Source organism: Monodon monoceros, unplaced genomic scaffold, assembly GCF_005190385.1.
Source record: "Monodon monoceros isolate NGI ecotype Baffin Bay Population unplaced genomic scaffold, NGI_Narwhal_1 Super_Scaffold_18, whole genome shotgun sequence".
Classification (NCBI taxonomy): domain Eukaryota; kingdom Metazoa; phylum Chordata; class Mammalia; order Artiodactyla; family Monodontidae; genus Monodon; species Monodon monoceros.
Window position 1 is genome coordinate 115,651,059 of NW_021703774.1, and position 16,923 is coordinate 115,667,981.

Consider the following 16,923-nt stretch of genomic DNA (forward strand, 5'->3'; position numbering starts at 1 on the left):
CCCCCCACTTCCTCCAGCAGCCCCCTGCTGCCGCCACAGCCGCCTTACCCAGCAGCGGCTGCCGGATGACAGCGCCGTCACTGGTTGGATTGGAGCTGGCGGCTCAGACGGGACACCCGGGGTAGGGAGTGGGGGAGGGAGGGTGCAGGAAAGAGGGAGGTCAGCGCTGGGCGGGCACTCGGGGAGCCCAGCGCTGCCCCCCTCTAGCAGCAGGGCAGCACAGCAGCATCCACAGCCGCCGCTGCCGCCGCCACAGCGGCCGCAGCAGCGCGAGCGCGAGCCTCGCAGGGCGGCGCGGCGCGGCAGAGAGCAGAGGGGCGGCGGCGCCGGCCCCAGCCGAGCCGAGCCGAGCCGAGAGCGCAGCCGGGCCGCCGCCGCCGCCGCCTCGCAGATGCCATCACAGCAACAAAGAGCTTGCTGATCTGAGAGCCGCGGCGAGAGCTCGCCTGGAAGCCACGGCGCCGGCTCCCGGAGCTGGGCGGCAGCAGGAGGAAAGGCTCCGGGGGAGGGGAGGGGGCAGAAGATGGCCAAGAAGAGAAAGCCCCCTAGCATTAAGGGTGAGTTCTGCTCCATCCTCGCCTCGCCCCATCCCACCTCCCACCCGCGGTCCGCTCCTCTGGCTGGCCTGTTTACACTCAGCCTCGGCCAAGTGAAAAGCTGCCTGCTAGGGAAGAGTTTTCCTTCTCCGGGAGGTGGGGAGACCTCAACACTGCTGCACCTCCCTTTGCCTCCGGGGAGACTCCGATAGGAGTTTGTCCCCTTTCTGTAACCCGGGGAAACCAGAAGACTCTCTCACCCCACCGCTTTCCTACTCCACAAGCTTGGGTATCTGTTGCACCTTACTCCCTCAGGGCAGTGGGGAGAGAGGCGACTCTCGGCTTCTAAGGTCTTAACCTTTTCGGAATCTGGCCGTGTGTGTGTAGAGAGAGAGAGTTAGTTTTTCATGGTCTCTGCTATTCCTTCCTTCCACCCTCCGTCCTTTCATCCCAGGGTGACAAGTTCTGCATCCATTTTCCCAACCTCCATCCTCAGGAGGAGAGAGGAGCTGTCTGGCTCTCCTTTTCCCCAATGGTCAAGGGGACTCGCTACGGGCTGGGTCCCCGCAGGCTATTTCCCCCTTACCGACCTGTCGAGGCGGGCAGTGACTCATGCTGAGCAGGGCCCCTGTTGCTCCTTTGGAACCAGGGATTCTAAAGTTGGAAAGTTCCGGGGGGGGGGGCGGGAGAGGCGCTGGCAGGGAGAACGAGGAAGAGCTTGTTGCTGGGGTGACTTAAGGCGTCGCGGCGTTGTCGGGAGCTGGACTCGGGAGGGAGCCTCCTGGGCGGCGTCGGGCGGGGGGCGGGGGGGTGCGGGCGTCCCCAGGACTCGCGTAGCGCAGCGCGGCGCGCGGGGAGCAGGTGTAGCGGCCGCCGGCGGTCGCAGCGCGGACTCGCAGAGGTCGACGCTCGCCGGCTTCCTAGCGCTTCGGCTCTCCAGCTGGGGAGCCAGCAGTGGCCGAGAGGGTGTTTGCAGCACTGCAGAGAGGTGGAAGCCAGCTCGACACCATGCGCGGTGAGAAAGGCTGTGCCGGGGAACTGGACCTGAGCTTGGTGGGGAGGAGGAATGAGCGGCGTTTGAAGTTGCATTTCGACCCAATGGGCCTCATGGCCCGAGAGGCGGAGATTTATTGCACCTTGGGGTTATATAAAATAGGACCACACTCTGAGATCCGAGGGGGTGTACTATTGAAAATATCGTCTTGGTTTACAGAGCGCGCCAGGCTTTGGCTTGCTTCTTGCTTTTTTCCCGAAGTCTTGCTTGTGGGAGCTTAGCTCCACTCTAGAGGTCACTAGGGGGACACAACTTTATCTTGGTGCTTCAGCTTGCTTTTTAATTGCCCCGGAGTACTCAGATCACCTATTGAAAAGGGTTTCAAACCATGATCCTCAATCTTTTGGAAGATGTTACTACGAAACACCCGGGATTTTCTGCTAGAAACTATAATATATGTATAATAATTTTATTACAGTGTATTTCCTTAAAAATAATACATCTCCTGTAAAATAGAAGAGACCTTAAACCTGATTTTTTCTCTCCCAATGAATTAGTACATGTTTATAGTGGTAGACAACTAAAGAAAGAATGAGAGAATATATTCATCTACCAACAGTTTCCTTATCATAATATCAAAGAATCAGTGTGAATCCAGATTGACAGGGTGCATTAGCTGCACTTTTGGTTCGCTCCTTTTTTATGGAACCATATGGCACCATGAATGAAACAGGAGGATTGGTTTTCAGCACTGCTGATGTGGCTGCCCATTGGCAGAAATACATTACATACCCACCCCAAACCTTGCAGATTGTAAATCGTCCGTGAAGAGTGGAAAAAAATTTTCCAGTTTTACAGTACATGCTACCTGAGACATTCTTAACCTGAGATTAATCTTGGTAGAAGTGCCAAAAGATACAAACGAGACCAAATTAATGAGATGTGAACTAGTATAACAGTTTGATGAAACATATCTCATTACTAACCACACTACCCCCAAAAAAAACACTAAGAAGTTTTTGATTTGTAAGCTAAGACAGGATTGTGTGTATTTTCTTAAACTTAACTTGACAGTGAAATAATTGAAGAACAGCAATTAATAGAGTTTTGTCATTTAAGTGTTAAGAGTTCTTCTGGAGGAATTAATAACCAAGCTTTCCTAGGAAATGGGGTCTTGAGAAATTTTATTGTAGTTCTTTAAAAATAAAGTTTTCTCATACTACGTGTTTTACTTAAAAGTAATGTTATTTGGTTCTTATTGACTTATGTTTTTTTCTCTCTCGACTAATGTTGAGTTTCTTTCTTTTTTTAACCAGATTACTTAATATTTCTTAGACGGAAAGATACCTTTAAAAAAATCCTTGGAGTTTCCCTTTAGCAAAGCACAATTAACTGTGATATTTTATAGATAACAAAAGCAAGCCCAGGAAGTTGGAAGCCATTAACTTGCCTCAATTTTACCTTTTAAGAGGAGAGCTCTACAAAAGCATCCAACTGCAGCGTTGCTGAACTGCTCTCAGATGCCTGCTTCTGAGCTACAACCAACTAATCTGGGACTGCCTGGTAGAAAACAAAATTGCTAAGTGTTCGGGGTTTTTTGTTTGTTTGTTTTGTTTTTCTTTGGTGGGCTGGGGTGAACTTTGCTCTATAATAAACTATAGGTTTAGCAACATTCCAGCCTGTGTTGGTTATCCTTTTATGAGAGCTGTTTCTCTGCTTAGCTACATTGCATGCGGGGAGAGATCATTTGTTAGACCCCGTGACAGGCAAGTTGCTCATTGGCTTCTGAAATCCTAACAATAGATCCTACATATCTAGAACAGCTAGAAATTGGCCAAAGGGAAATGCAGTTTCTTGACATTGACAGAAGAATAAGATGAGTTGGCAGTATTTCTCAAGGGATACTAGCTTTCATTTGTGACACCTCATTAAAGGACAGCTTTTCAAAAAGGCAAATAGAATATTTATCAATCCAATATTTATAATGTTTTAATGAAAAGAAATGCCGTAGTCCATTATCAATAAATGTTATAGAAACACAGGTTAGTTACATTGGTTATAGTGCTATTAACACCCCCGCCCCCCCGACTTCCAGTATTAGTCCAACAAGGATTTCTCACTCAATTACTTAAGTTTAAAGGTTAAGTTATGCTTGGATTCATCTATTCATGCATTCGTTCAGCAATATTTATTGGCCACTGAATATGTACTAGGTTCTGTGCAAAATATTAGGGATGCAGTGATGAACATGATAGACAATGAAGGGGACATTGAAAGAGGGGGCTGGAAAGGCCAGGTAAACAAATACATAAATAAGAAAATTTCACAGTGATTAATGTCATGAATAAAATGCAACAGGTTGATATGCTAGAAAGTGTGAGGTTACTTTAGGTTGTCTGAAGAGATGACATTTTAGTTGGGAACCAAATGATGAAGAGTAATTTGCATGCCAAGGACTGGAAGATAGCACTGCAGGCCTTAAGGCAGGAATGAGGTTGCAGCTTGGCACGTTCAAATACAGAAGGATGGCCAGTTAGGCTGGAGTGTAGTGGGTGAGGTAGAGACAGGTAGGGAGAGGCCAGGGTTTTTTCTGACCCTAAACAGGAGTGTAGATTTTATTTTAAGTTCAGTGAGAAGCCAATTGGATACTCATTAGATGTTTAGGGTTACATTCCTATCCTTGAGGATGATTTCAGGGAGAGCAGCTTTCCTACATCAACTCCCTAGGCCAAGTAAAGCTACCTAATGGACTTCATTTTTCTAAAAGGTCTAGTTATATTGAAGCATTCCCCCATATTATTCACCAAAATGCCTGCAATATTTTGGGCTGGGATGTTGATAGCATTTCTAGGAATCTCTGCTTAAGAAAACAATTCTAAAGAGAATGAGGACTAATTCAACATTTTAGTAAAGATTATTAGGGTAGTCATCCTCCCCATTCCCCCTGCCAGCAAGCCTCTCAAAGCAAGCAAATCTTAGGAAAAACATATTGTAATGGTAGAAGGGAGGAGTATAAAGAGCCTGGAACATTACTGTGCAGTAGGCGGAATGTGGAAGGCAGCATGAGGGGCTCCTAGGTAACGGAAAGGGGTCCATGAAAGAGGAGTGATGCTGGGAAAGGGGATGTGAGAAAGCCTGTAAGACAACATCAGCCAATTCATGGTTTTGCCAAGAGAAGCGGAAGCCTGATGTGAGAGTGTTCTGAGAGAAACACTAATTCAAACACAAAGGAAGTTCAAATCAGGGTACCTTTATGCTTTTGACTGATTTTTACTTGTGAAGCATTTATAACAATAAAAGCACACAGGCTTTTAAAAGATCTCTTTGATTTTACTCATTCATTATTAGGTTGTTCTTATGGATTATAAACCTCACAGATGAAAACGCATGAAAAAATTTAATGATAAAAACTGCCATTTGTTGGAGGTAGCTGCTTGACATCTAGTTAGCAGGGAAATTACACTCTTGAGTTTCTATCTTGCCATGGAGATGTTGGCAGGGGGCGAAACGGGGTCTGTGGGCTGATTTTCTGCCCCCTAAGCATTTGTGCCAAGAAGGTGCCATGATATTTAGGGGAGATGTAAATAATAATTTTAAAGCCGTCCACTGCCTCTCCCACCTCCAAACTGTCTACTTCTCTGCCAGCGATTGATAATAAAAAATATATTAAGAATTTTTGTAGCTTCAGGACTTTGTGTAGTCCCCTCCCCCTCCTTCTTTGTACTCCAAGGGACTCTGTTGAGGCTAGCAAGAATGGTAGTACTTCAGGGATTATGTGACTAAAAATGGATCTGGTCCTTAGTGATACTGTAACACAGTGTGTTTATGACATCAGAGTTTTTTCATAGCACTGAGAGTCATAGTATGTTAGAAGGAGGGCTCAATGTTTATAGAGTTTGTGGAGCAATGCTGTAGGAAGAGGTGAGTGATGCTGCGAAACATGAATAGTCTATATCTAAGGAACTTGGTCAAGTTTATTATTTGTAAATATATATTATATATAAGTCAAGATATGTCTATATATATAGACATATATGTAGAGAGAGACATATATATAGACATACCTTGATATATATTTAAACTAGAGCTCAGTTCCCAATTTATATTCAGATTTCACTATACATGTGAGTGTGATCATATCTGCATTTTACATATAAGGAAACTGAGACACAAAGACATTAGGTACTTTCTTGAGGTCTAAGAATAAATTATGTACTGTGGATAAAGGCATAACCAAGCCCCATGACTGTCTCCCCTTTGCCTACATTCAGCATTTTAATATCTGTTCACTTTCCTCAAGGTCTATCAAGTCTACTGTGGAAAGGTAGATAAACTTTTTTTTCCTGCTGAATCAAGAGGATGATATACTTTCCTCAGAAGTGTCACAACTTTATTGTTTGTGATCCACTTTTAAAATTAGAAATACATTGCTAACAAAAAGTAGGCTAGCTGCTCACAGATGCTAAGATGATATTGTACAGAGGTTTTAGGGCTTTCTAGAGATGGGGAGGCAAGACAAGGTGAACGAAATGTTCTCATTTTTTGAAGTGGTGTAAGTGGGAAAAGATGCCTCTGGGTCACCTCTGAGGTAGATTCAAATTATTTTGCCGTTCACATGGTAAGTAAGCCATTTGACTGCTGTGGTAGCCTGCCTTTAAGATGGCTTCAATGTTCTTTGCCTACTGGTGTTCACACCCTTACATACTCCCCTCCCACACTGAACTGGGGCTGACCTGTGTGACCTGTAGAGTATGGTGGAAGGCTATGTTGTACGTAAAGGCATTGTGGCTTCTGCCTTGCTCTTGTATATCTGGTGCTCTCTTATATTGCTTACTTTTGGGAAAACACTCAAGCATTCCTGTGGAGAGGCCCATGTGGGAAGGAACTGAGGCCTCCCGCTAAGAGCCAGCTTCAGCTTGCCAGCCTTGTGTGTGATCTACCTTAGAAACAGACCCTCTAACCCAGCTAAGCCTTCAGGTTGCTGAAGACCTTGACAAGGGCAGTTGGAATAGGTTAAAGAGAGAATGGGAGGAGGAGAATTAGAGACAGCAGAGTCAACTCTTTTGAGGGTTTTTTTTCCAAGGGGAGCAAAGTGATGGGGCTGTGGCTGCGAGCAGGCGTAGTCATTGAAAAAAAAATTTTTTTAAGATGGGAAAAATAAAGGCAGTTTTCATTCCTTGTTTTTGGTCACCATTTGCTTTGTGAGGTGGTCTTTAACCTCTCTTTCACTATTTTAGATTTTGGCTGCTTTCTAGAACAGTTTCCTGAGGAGGTAAGGAGGAATTAGTGTACAATGATTTTAAGTCACTTAGTTATAAGGATGTTTCTTTTTTGTCTTTATTTTATTTCTCTAAATATATTCTCCTTAATGGATTTCCTGACAAAATATTTAATAAAATATACCACAATAGGAGAAAGTTCCCACGAGAGGAAATTTTGCCAGTCATCATGTTGCTCTATAGCAGTCCATTTTGTCAGCTAGAAAGCTCAGAAGGGACTAAAGAAAATTTTAAAATATTTTGTGTAGGGGCTGGCCTAGTGGTTCTTGACCAGAGGCAATTTTGCAGTGTCTGAAGACATTTTTGATTGTCATTACTGGGGTGATGCTATTGGTTTCTAGAGGGTGCTGCTAAACATTCTATAGTGTTCAGGATGGCCCACACAACAAAGAATTATCTGGTTCAAATTGTCAGTAGTGCCAAGGTTGAGAAATTTGGGCTAGCCCCCATCATTTTTTTATTCTTCCAGAGAGAAGCTAGGAAGCTACTTCTGAAAAAGGAACCCAAAAGAGGCTGCTTTATCTATCCCATTGTTCTACGTTTAGACGAGGCACAGCTTTCTAACAAATAATTAGGGTTCAAAATAAAGACAGTTCCTTTGTTTGCCTTTGCTTTCTCTCCCCACTCCCTTCTGTTGGTTCTCATCGTATGTTCCTGTGTTTATAAACTTGGGTTGTTTCCCATGAGGGCAACATGACATTAGAGGCACATTAAAGTCATGGTAAAAAATCCCTAGTTCAATTGGCGAACCACAATGTCACTTTGCTGATTCCTATTCTGCATCTGTCTGACAATTTTGTGAAAGAAAAGATCAAGAATAGGATGATTTGTTATGCTCTGGCTCTTTAATGAGAAAGGATGGGTAGCCTCCCAGCCATCTTTTCTGTGGCTTCTCTTGGCCATTAGGGCTTCAGAGGAGAGCTGCACTCTTAATAGCTCTACTGTCAAGGTGTGTGTTACCTGACAAAGAAGACTCCGAACAAAGTCAGGAATGGTTCTAAGTACTTGTTGAGTGACAATTTTCCTGTAGGGTGAAAAATTTTAAATCCAGTTTTATAAAAAGCAATTCAAAATTTATGAATTTAAAAAACTTGAAGGACAGGTTCTTTATGTACATTTTGTAGTTCACTGGATTGTGTTTCACTGTCCAAATCCAGAGACAAAAATAAGATTTTTAAATTGACATTAAAATTTTATAAAAAATGTATTATCACTCTAGGTTTGCCCTACAAAAAACTTCAAAAGCCATTTTCAAATTAGCCTATGATTATATACATTTTGTAAGTATTAGTTTAAAAATATCAAGTTATAGAATGAGCAAAAACTGCAAAAGCTACTTAATAGACATTCATACTTCACAAATTCTGGTATTAACAGTATCTTTCACTTTGAGTTAAGCTCTTTTTTCCTTTTTAGCCACTGTTCTCACCCTCTTATTCACACTTATTTTGTTTGGCTGCACAAAAATGTCATCACATTCTTTTCCCATGGCAGTGACGTTGATTCTGCTGATTTAACACCTTTACTGTAGTGAAAGAATATCTGTGACTAAACAAGAACCATTATGTTGTTTAAAAGAATCTTTGGTCATAAATAAATGTGTCCAGGGATATCTTAGCTACGTGAGGTAGGACAGACTTGAAGTTATAAAGAATAGAATTGGAATCCATCCCTTCCCTTATTCTTGTTAACCATTAAGAAAGTCTTACATTAAAAGGTATACTTTGTAAAACTTTATGGTAATTCTGCATTGAATAATTATCACACTTATCACACATAAACTTTATTTAGTCATCTATAGAAGCAACACAAAGACAAAAAGACAGGCTTCACATGCCTAATTCTAAGGTCAAGATTGGTTATGTTTTAACCTCTGTAAATTCTCACTGCCTGATTCTGAATCAATGCCTTAAGTATGATGAAGAATAAGCAAATTAATAGATTATACATTAGTTTATATGGGTCAAGAGAGGCATGTAACCTATTTAAACTATTTGGTAAACAAACCATTTTCAAGTTTTTGGCAGCATTAAATGGTAGAAAAGTATATTAATTAAAAATAACTAACTAAAACAAGCCTTTGAGGAATTCTAGTGGTAATATTTTTTAGCTCATTGCTTATATTGTATTAAAGGACTGGAATATCTTTTGAATATTTAGAACATTCATGAATCTAGACTTCCTTTCATTCAGTTGGTCCTATTTAGTGTTGTTTTATACTGCATCTTGTATTTCTGAAAACTGGGTTTTTTGTCCGTATTGAGGCTGAAGGACCTTGAGAACTGCTACTGGCAAACCCGTGGCTCAGTAATCATCAAGAAGACCATTGGGGTGGGAAGGAGGTTAGATTGTGTCCTTGAGTAACTTTAGGCGGGGTGCTCTTTATGAGGGATTTCCTGAATAAACACGTAGTCTTTTCATTCCTTTAGATATGCTAAAATTTTTCTTGTAATCAAGAAAAAGCTATCTTGAGATAGCTCTTTATCTAGGTCGTTATTTTGGCCACGTAGAAGTGCTTTTGCTGATTTGTGTTTGGCTGTCTAACGCTGACTGGCATTGAGAAACTTGACATCATATTAAGTTCAAGGATGTTATTTCTCATGCTGGTCACTATTTTATGACGTATCTGCATTATGAGTACCTGATGAAGATGTTTCTCTGAAATGTCACTAGCTAACAATAGACAAAGTAAGTCATGAAACTCACTGAGTTTCCCATATGGGTAGACAGTTAGGAAGCTCAAAATTGGAATTAGCCCACTTCTTGCATAAGACTATGGGATCATAAATTATGCATCTGTGGATTAATTTTGTTTTTCATATCCTTATTCTTCTTTCCTCTCATTGTCTCTCTTTATACACTTTGTTTTGTTGAGTTGTATGTAGTTTTATAAACTACTTTAAATCTTCTTTGAAACAAGATGAATTGTAAACAAATTAATATAGTCTAAGACTAAATTTATAGAAATTAAATAATCTACTCAAAGTTATAAACTAGTAATTTGCAGAGCGTGCATTTAAACCTAGATGTAGCCCCAATCGTTCTTTTTTTTTTAACATACAATAGAACATTGAAACAAAGGATCCTATTTTCCTAACCCAACTTCTCATTTGCAGGTTACCACTACTTTTTGTTCATATGTAATTTTCCATAGTTGAGATTTTATTTAACGTCACCTTTATCCACCTGTTGCACAAGCGGAGAATCTGGAGTTATCCTTGACTCTCTTTTACAGGCCTCTGCTCAACCCTGAATAAGTCGGTCATTACTATTGATCCTAATCTTTACCTCCACTGCCACAGATATAATTCAGCGCTCATCTTGTCTAGTATGGATTAGAACCACCTATACACTAAAGGGTCTCTTTGCATTAGGCCTAAATCACCTCTAATTTATTTTTCACACTGTTGCAAATATGATACTCCCGACAGGCAAATCTGATCATTTCACAATCCTAAAATAAAGTAATGGCTCTCCATTAACTCTACCCAGGATAAAAATCAAAATTCCATAGCAAGGTGTACCAGACTATCTAGGATCTGACCCATGGTTACCCTTCCTGCTTTATCTCTCACCCCTTCTCACATCCATCCTAAACTTAATGACCCTACCATTCCGATACTGGGAACCACACACATTCTTTTATGCTCCTCTGCCTTTGTGATGCTGTGTGTGTGTGTGTGTGTGTGTGTGTGTGTGTGTGTGTGTGTGTGTAGTGCTGAAAATTCCTTTTTATCCTTCAAACCTCAGCACAAATGTCCCTACTTTCTTTTTCAAACTTTCATCACCATCTTCCCCTCTGACACTCCCTACGAGCACAGTTAAGCTCTTCCTCTTTGATGCTTCCGTTACATCTTCAACATACATCTATTAGTGCCCCTATATTGATTTAAAATGTTGAGTTTACTTGTCCATCTCGTTTCTCAGTCCTCCTGTGGGTCTTTAGTCCTACCATTGCCCTGAAGCAAAAGGAGCGAAAAGCCTGACAGGAAATCAGTCAGTGGCTTAACATCCCAGGGTCAAAGTATCACTGTAGTTTATTCCGCCTCCCATTGTTCTGGTGAATTATAGTTCAGCTTTAGGACAGCCAGTCTATGCTTCTTGCCTGAGAGAACAGTGCCCTATGCCCAAGCCAGTCTGCTAGAAACTTTCTGTTTTTTCCTAGGACTGCTTCCAATCTTTCTGCATCCTGGATTAATTTTCCTGGATCAAACCTGGCTCTGTGTAGGTTGTCATGTGTCTGGAGTTGGACCTGGGTTTTATGGGATTGAGGCAAGGAGGGGTTTGCCATGTGCCTATTTGTTGTCCTGTCCTGTAGGTCTCTTCATAGATACCTACCACTAGGCTATGAGCGCCTTAAGGGTCCTGATTGTGTGATATTTATCCTTTAATCCAAAATGTCTAGTATAAATGAATATATTATTGAATGAATCAAGCATATATATTTCTCTATATTTTTATTCATTCTCTATAATTTTAATGTTTGATAATATTTAATTGCATTGCTTTAATATAACTAGCATAATTGACTGAATTTTCTAGGTTTTCTTTGCAAATATAATGGTCTAATGAGCATTTGTGTGTATATGTTTACTGTGTTGAACTATCTCTTTATGTAAAAGAGCCTCAGTAGCATCTGAGTCTAAAAGTTAAGTGTGGCCCATGAAAGAGAAAGTAAATTTGTTACTAGTACATCCAGGGACTTGTACTGATTGGATATTAGAAGATTTGAGGTTAGCTGTAACTCATAATAGTACTGTCTTGTAATAATATTATAAACTCTCAGAAAGTTAGCTATAAAGTTAAATCTCGGGTCAGATATGTAATAGTTGCTCGAGTTCTAAGAAAAAAGGTACCGAAGTGATACTAAATTATCTTCCTTTAACTGGAAATCCTAAGGTCTATAATTTTTCACATGAATATGAAATTAAGCTGTAAACATCTTGAAAGTAGAGACTACTAAATCTTTCACTTGGTGCCTAGCACTTAGTAAGTGTTCAATAATAATTTGTCAAATGAATATATGGGTGAAATTTAAGATGCAGCTCTTCTAAAATTATGCACATGAGTAGAAGAGAGTACTGGTGCGCCCCCCTGAACTGAAACCCATAGATACAGCTTAGAGCAGGTATTACTTCTTCCTGTAGTAGGAAGAATTCCCAGACCATATCTTAGTAATCTATAACATGAATATATTTCTGGATAATCAGGAATTGACTATTACTGTTTGTCTTACTTCAAAATTTCAAGTAGGGAAAGGCTCAACTCATTGAATGTATTTTATTATAGAAAAAAGTTGGTTCCATGATCCACAGGGAATAAGTAACTTATGGGTCAGAGCCTTTGAGATGCTTTTGAAATATTGACATCTGGTATGCTTGGACAGGAAAATTGTGATTGAAAAATATAGACAATGGGATGGGTGGTGAATAAAGTTTGAAAGGCTGCCCTTAGGCAGGGTCTTTTCCAGAGGATACATCACTCTCACCTAGAAATAGTCTTTAGTTAGTTCCTAATAAATGACTTTTCTACATTCAGAATCTTTAAATCTCATTACTCTAGAATTATATACCTGGAAAGATATTTTCTCTTTCCTCCCTCCCTTCTTCCCTCCCTCCCTTCCTTCCTTTGTTATAAGTATTTTCTGATTTTGGGTGAGTCTTGTTTAACAAAAATAATTTATTAAAGATGATTTTATTAAAAACTGCTGATAATTAATATCAGATATAATTGTAAGGATTGGCAAATGAATTTATATATTTGTGTTCACTTTATATGTTTCACTGAAATTTGGGGCCAAATATTATACCTTGAAAAACCAACTTGTTAGGTTATTATTAAAATTGTGAGTTTAATCACCTTTTTTACTAAAATGATTTAAAAGAAAAAGGTACCACAGTCCCTCTACCTGTTTCTGCTGCGTTACAACTTTCTTCCAAGGTATAAAACCTTTATAATTGTTAACTCAGTGATCTTCAAGAGGTAGGGAAGGTTTGCAGATGTAATTTTTCTCATTTCTAAAGATGAGGAAGCACAGAGTCTTTGTTGCTTACCGTCAGTTTACATATCACTTCATCATTTCATTATAATTTTTTGGCTGCGCTGAGCAGCTTGCGGGATCTCAGTTCCCCCACCAGGGATTGAACCCAGACCAGGGCAGTGAAAGTGCTGGATCCTAACCACTAGACCACCAGGGAACTCCCATTTTATTATAATTTTGAATGTCATTTTACATTTGACATATGGACACTTTTAAAAGATTGACCTATGAATGAAATACTATTAAGACTGAAGTTCAGCTTTTCTAACCTTTAGTCCTATTATTTTTCTACCCTGGGCAGTCAGGTATTATGCTACAAGATGAGAAAAATTCTATCTTTTAACATTTCTTTTCGTTTGGAGACACTAATGACATTTGGATATGGTTTAGAAGACTCTAATGCTGTATTTAAACATGTTGTTTTTTTCCCCTTTTGGAACTTTATTGTATTTCAATTTCTCAAAAGCTGATATATTTCCATCTATGATGTCAGTTTTTCTTACCTTTCGCATTGATTGTGAAATTTGTGCAACTGGGGTTCAGTTTAAAAAAAAATAATGTAACTTGAAATAGTCATCCTTATAAAAGTCTAAAATGCTGAGATATTGAATAGTTTCCAAGCAATTTCTGATTAGCAAGCTGTGATATGTAGTTAGAAGTCATTAGAGTTAAAACAATGAGTTAAAGCTGTATGTTATATATGTTAAAAGTGGGGGAGACTTTAGAAATGGTTTAGCTTAATTCCTTTTGCAGCTGAGTAAACTTAGGCTCAGAGAGGTTAAATTACTTTTCCACAGTTACACAGCCAGAAATTGGGTAAGGTTGGATTGAAATTCGGATCTGGCTTTTAGTCCGATGTTGCTTTTCAACACATGCTCTGAAATTGGCTCTATTGTCTATGGATGGCATGGCAGATGGAGCAACAGAGGTCTTCCATTTATGACCTGGAATTAGGGTATTGTTTTGAGTGTGAGTGGTGTATCTGTGTGCACACATGTGCAGTTCCTTCAAACTTAGTGTTAATAGAAGAAAGTGCTTTAATTTTTCTTACTTATGCCTTGAGTCTCAACTTGAAACTGTGTCTGACAGTCCTCCTTGTCAGTACTTACATGTTCTTATACCTCCTTGGGGTTTCACTTGTTATAGCATTTATCAAACTATATTTTAATTGCACGTATATTTGTCTTTATTCCCCACTAGACAGTAACTATCATGCCTTGTTCACAGGTGTACCTTTGATGGCGATTAGCACAATGCCTTGCTCGCACTTAGTGCTCCACAATTATTTGTTGAGGAAGTTAATGAATAAATATTTTAAAAAAAGGAAACATTATGGAGTAGGTATAGGGATTGGATATCCTACTGTAGAAAGTACAACCTCATATCTCAATTCAGTTTCCTATCATGCCTGGTCACATGTTCGCAAAATGAATATTCTTAACATTTTTAACAATATCTTCCCAGACCTACCCCCTGTCTTTTTTTCTGGACTTTGAGGCCAGAAATATGTGTTCAAATCCCAGCTCTGTGATCTTGGGCAGGTTACTTAACCTTTTTGAACTTCACTTTCCTTATCTGAAAAACAGAGACAATATCTTACCTTATAAGTAAGTACCTTACAGGACTACTGTGAGGATTAAATAACCTAACAAATGGCAAAATATATAGCATCACGTTTGTGTAGTAGTTACTGAATAAATGCTCATTTCATTCCCCTTTCCCTTTTCCTTCTTCACACTCTCCTTCCTTCCTTCCTCTCTCCTTCCTTCCTTCCTCTCTCCTTCCTTCCCTCCCTCCCTTCCTTCTTTCTCCTACTTTCCCTTTTCTGGAACCGAGAACTACAGAAAGTTAGAAGCATAGTCAAAGCTAGCTTTTTCTTACAGCAAAGGTGCTCTACCCAGTAAATTACCCTCAGCCTCAAGCTTGCCTCCAGGTCAGCCTCTGTTTTCTCACACTTCTTTTTCTCTGCCGCATTTGTATCTACAGCTGACCAGGTTTACCTTCTGTTTCCCATGTTGGCGTGCCTGAAATCAATTATTCTGCCATATTGGTCAAATGCATTCAGTAGCAAGGTAGCAGAAAAGAGAGTGGGTACGGACAGGGAAATCTGGGAGTGCCCGAGGCAGTAAAAACACCAAGAGTTTGTGCTGATTGCAGATGGTTCTTCCAGGAGCAGAGTCTTTGGAATGACATTCAGGCCTCGTTTAAAAAGAAGGGGAAGGTCACAGCTGTTTATTTTTCTTGCTCCCAACTGTTAAGGATGCTGCTTCATTATCTTCCCATCAGGTTATTTTGCAAAATATTTCTAACCAATATTAGAATTAATATTTAAACGGGCCTAGTCTGAAAAAGAAGAGCTGAGTCACATGACTGAATGAAGGAAAATGATAAAAATAAGTTAAGTTATTATCAAAACAATATCTGAAGGAAAGAGTTATCCTGACACAGGCAATGTTGTGTAGGCACAGAAAGTGAGCTATCAGGAGCAATCAGTGGTTGAATAGCTACTGGTGAGGTTCAGATTAGATAATGGATCAGCTGGCCCAGAGTCAAGAAGGTCTTCAAGAGTGGTTCAGAGTGAGACTGTATGTTATTTCTAATCTCACTAACTAGCTGAGTGACCTTGAGCCCTAGGTTGCAAAATGCTGTCTGTAAAACAGTTATCTCCTTGTAAATTGTTGCTATTGATACTCTTTCTTTGGTTTAAGGCCAAACTTTTGTTTAGGAGGGTGGTGGGAGAATTTAGGACCCCTGCTTAATCAGCTCACTTGGATTTCTCTAATGCTGAGTTTCTCAATGTAGTCACTTTTGACATTTTGGGCTGGATAATTCGTTGTTATGGAGGCTGTCCTGAGCACTGTAGGATGTTTAGCAGCATCCTGAACCCAACCCACTAAAGGATAGTAGGATTTTCTCCAGTTGTGATAGACAAAAATGTCTCCTAACATAGCCAAATGTCATCTGGAGGTACTTCCTCCCCCTTTTTGAGAACCACTGCTCTGATGAAAGAGGTGAAAAGGAGATGGTTGTCTATATACCTCTAGACTTTCCCATGGAAGTCCATGGAATTACAATGAGAGTTAAAAAAAATAAATAAAATTTATTCCAAACTGAGTTTTTGACCATTTTGTTGAATGTCTGCCAGCACTGTGCTAGGCTCTGTGGGTACATAGATAAGTAAGTCTTGATCTCTAACTTCGTGTAGCTTGCTTTCTACTAAAGGGAGGAAGTAATGCCTTACCAGTTCATTTCCATACAAAACTGTTAAGTGCAGTGATACATCTCAACTCAATATAAGGTGCAATAGGACTATACCCTCCCACCCCTCCTGCCCCCGCCCCCCCCCCCCCCCAGGGGAAAGTTGTCAGTTAAGGCTTCATTGAGAAAGTAGTAACCATATGAGACTATATTTCAAGTCATCCAACAAAATCAATCTCACTGACATCTAAACTATAAAATTTTGACACTGTATTTTCTGCCTATTGTTTCTTTTTATTTTATATGTACATCATTTTTAAGATATGATTAATGTTTTTCTAATGCAGTGTTTCCTGGAGTTTTATCCTTGGACCAGCATCATCAGCATCACCTAGGAATTTGCTAGAAATGCAAATTCTTTGGCTCTGCCTCAGACCTACTGAATCAGAAATTCTGGGGATAGGGCCCAGCAATCTGTTTTTACAAGTTTTCCACCCCTCATTAAAATCATGCTGAAGTTTGAGAACCACCACTTTAATAATTCACTGATTATTATTATTGTTATTATTTATTTGGCTGCGCCATGCGGCTTGCAAAATCTTAGTTCCCCGACCAGGGATCGAACCCGGGGCCCGGTAGTGAAAGTGCCAAGTCGTAAACACTGGCCCTCCAGGGAATTCCCCATTGATTATTTCTTAAATGTGTCGTATAAACTAACTTTTATAAATATATATAATATTTTAAACAAGCAGGATATAATCTACATACTTATATGAATTAAGCATGTACTCAGTACCTTTATACATGATCTCATTTAATCCCAATAACAGCCCTAAGAGGGAGCTTAGTATATAGTTCTCAGACCTGGGGTAGTTT

At 40.1% G+C, this 16,923-nt stretch overlaps 1 protein-coding gene across 1 annotated transcript in view; it reads left to right on the top strand.

The window, feature by feature from the left end:
- Positions 1–523: 523 nt before the first annotated feature.
- The window catches only part of SLC44A5 (solute carrier family 44 member 5), a 371,649-nt gene continuing 355,249 nt past the window's right edge, over positions 524–16,923 (top strand). Inside the window, exon 1 of the mRNA XM_029226993.1 lies at positions 524–557. Coding sequence (XP_029082826.1) covers positions 524–557 — 34 coding nt within the window. The remainder of the gene's footprint in view (positions 558–16,923) is intronic.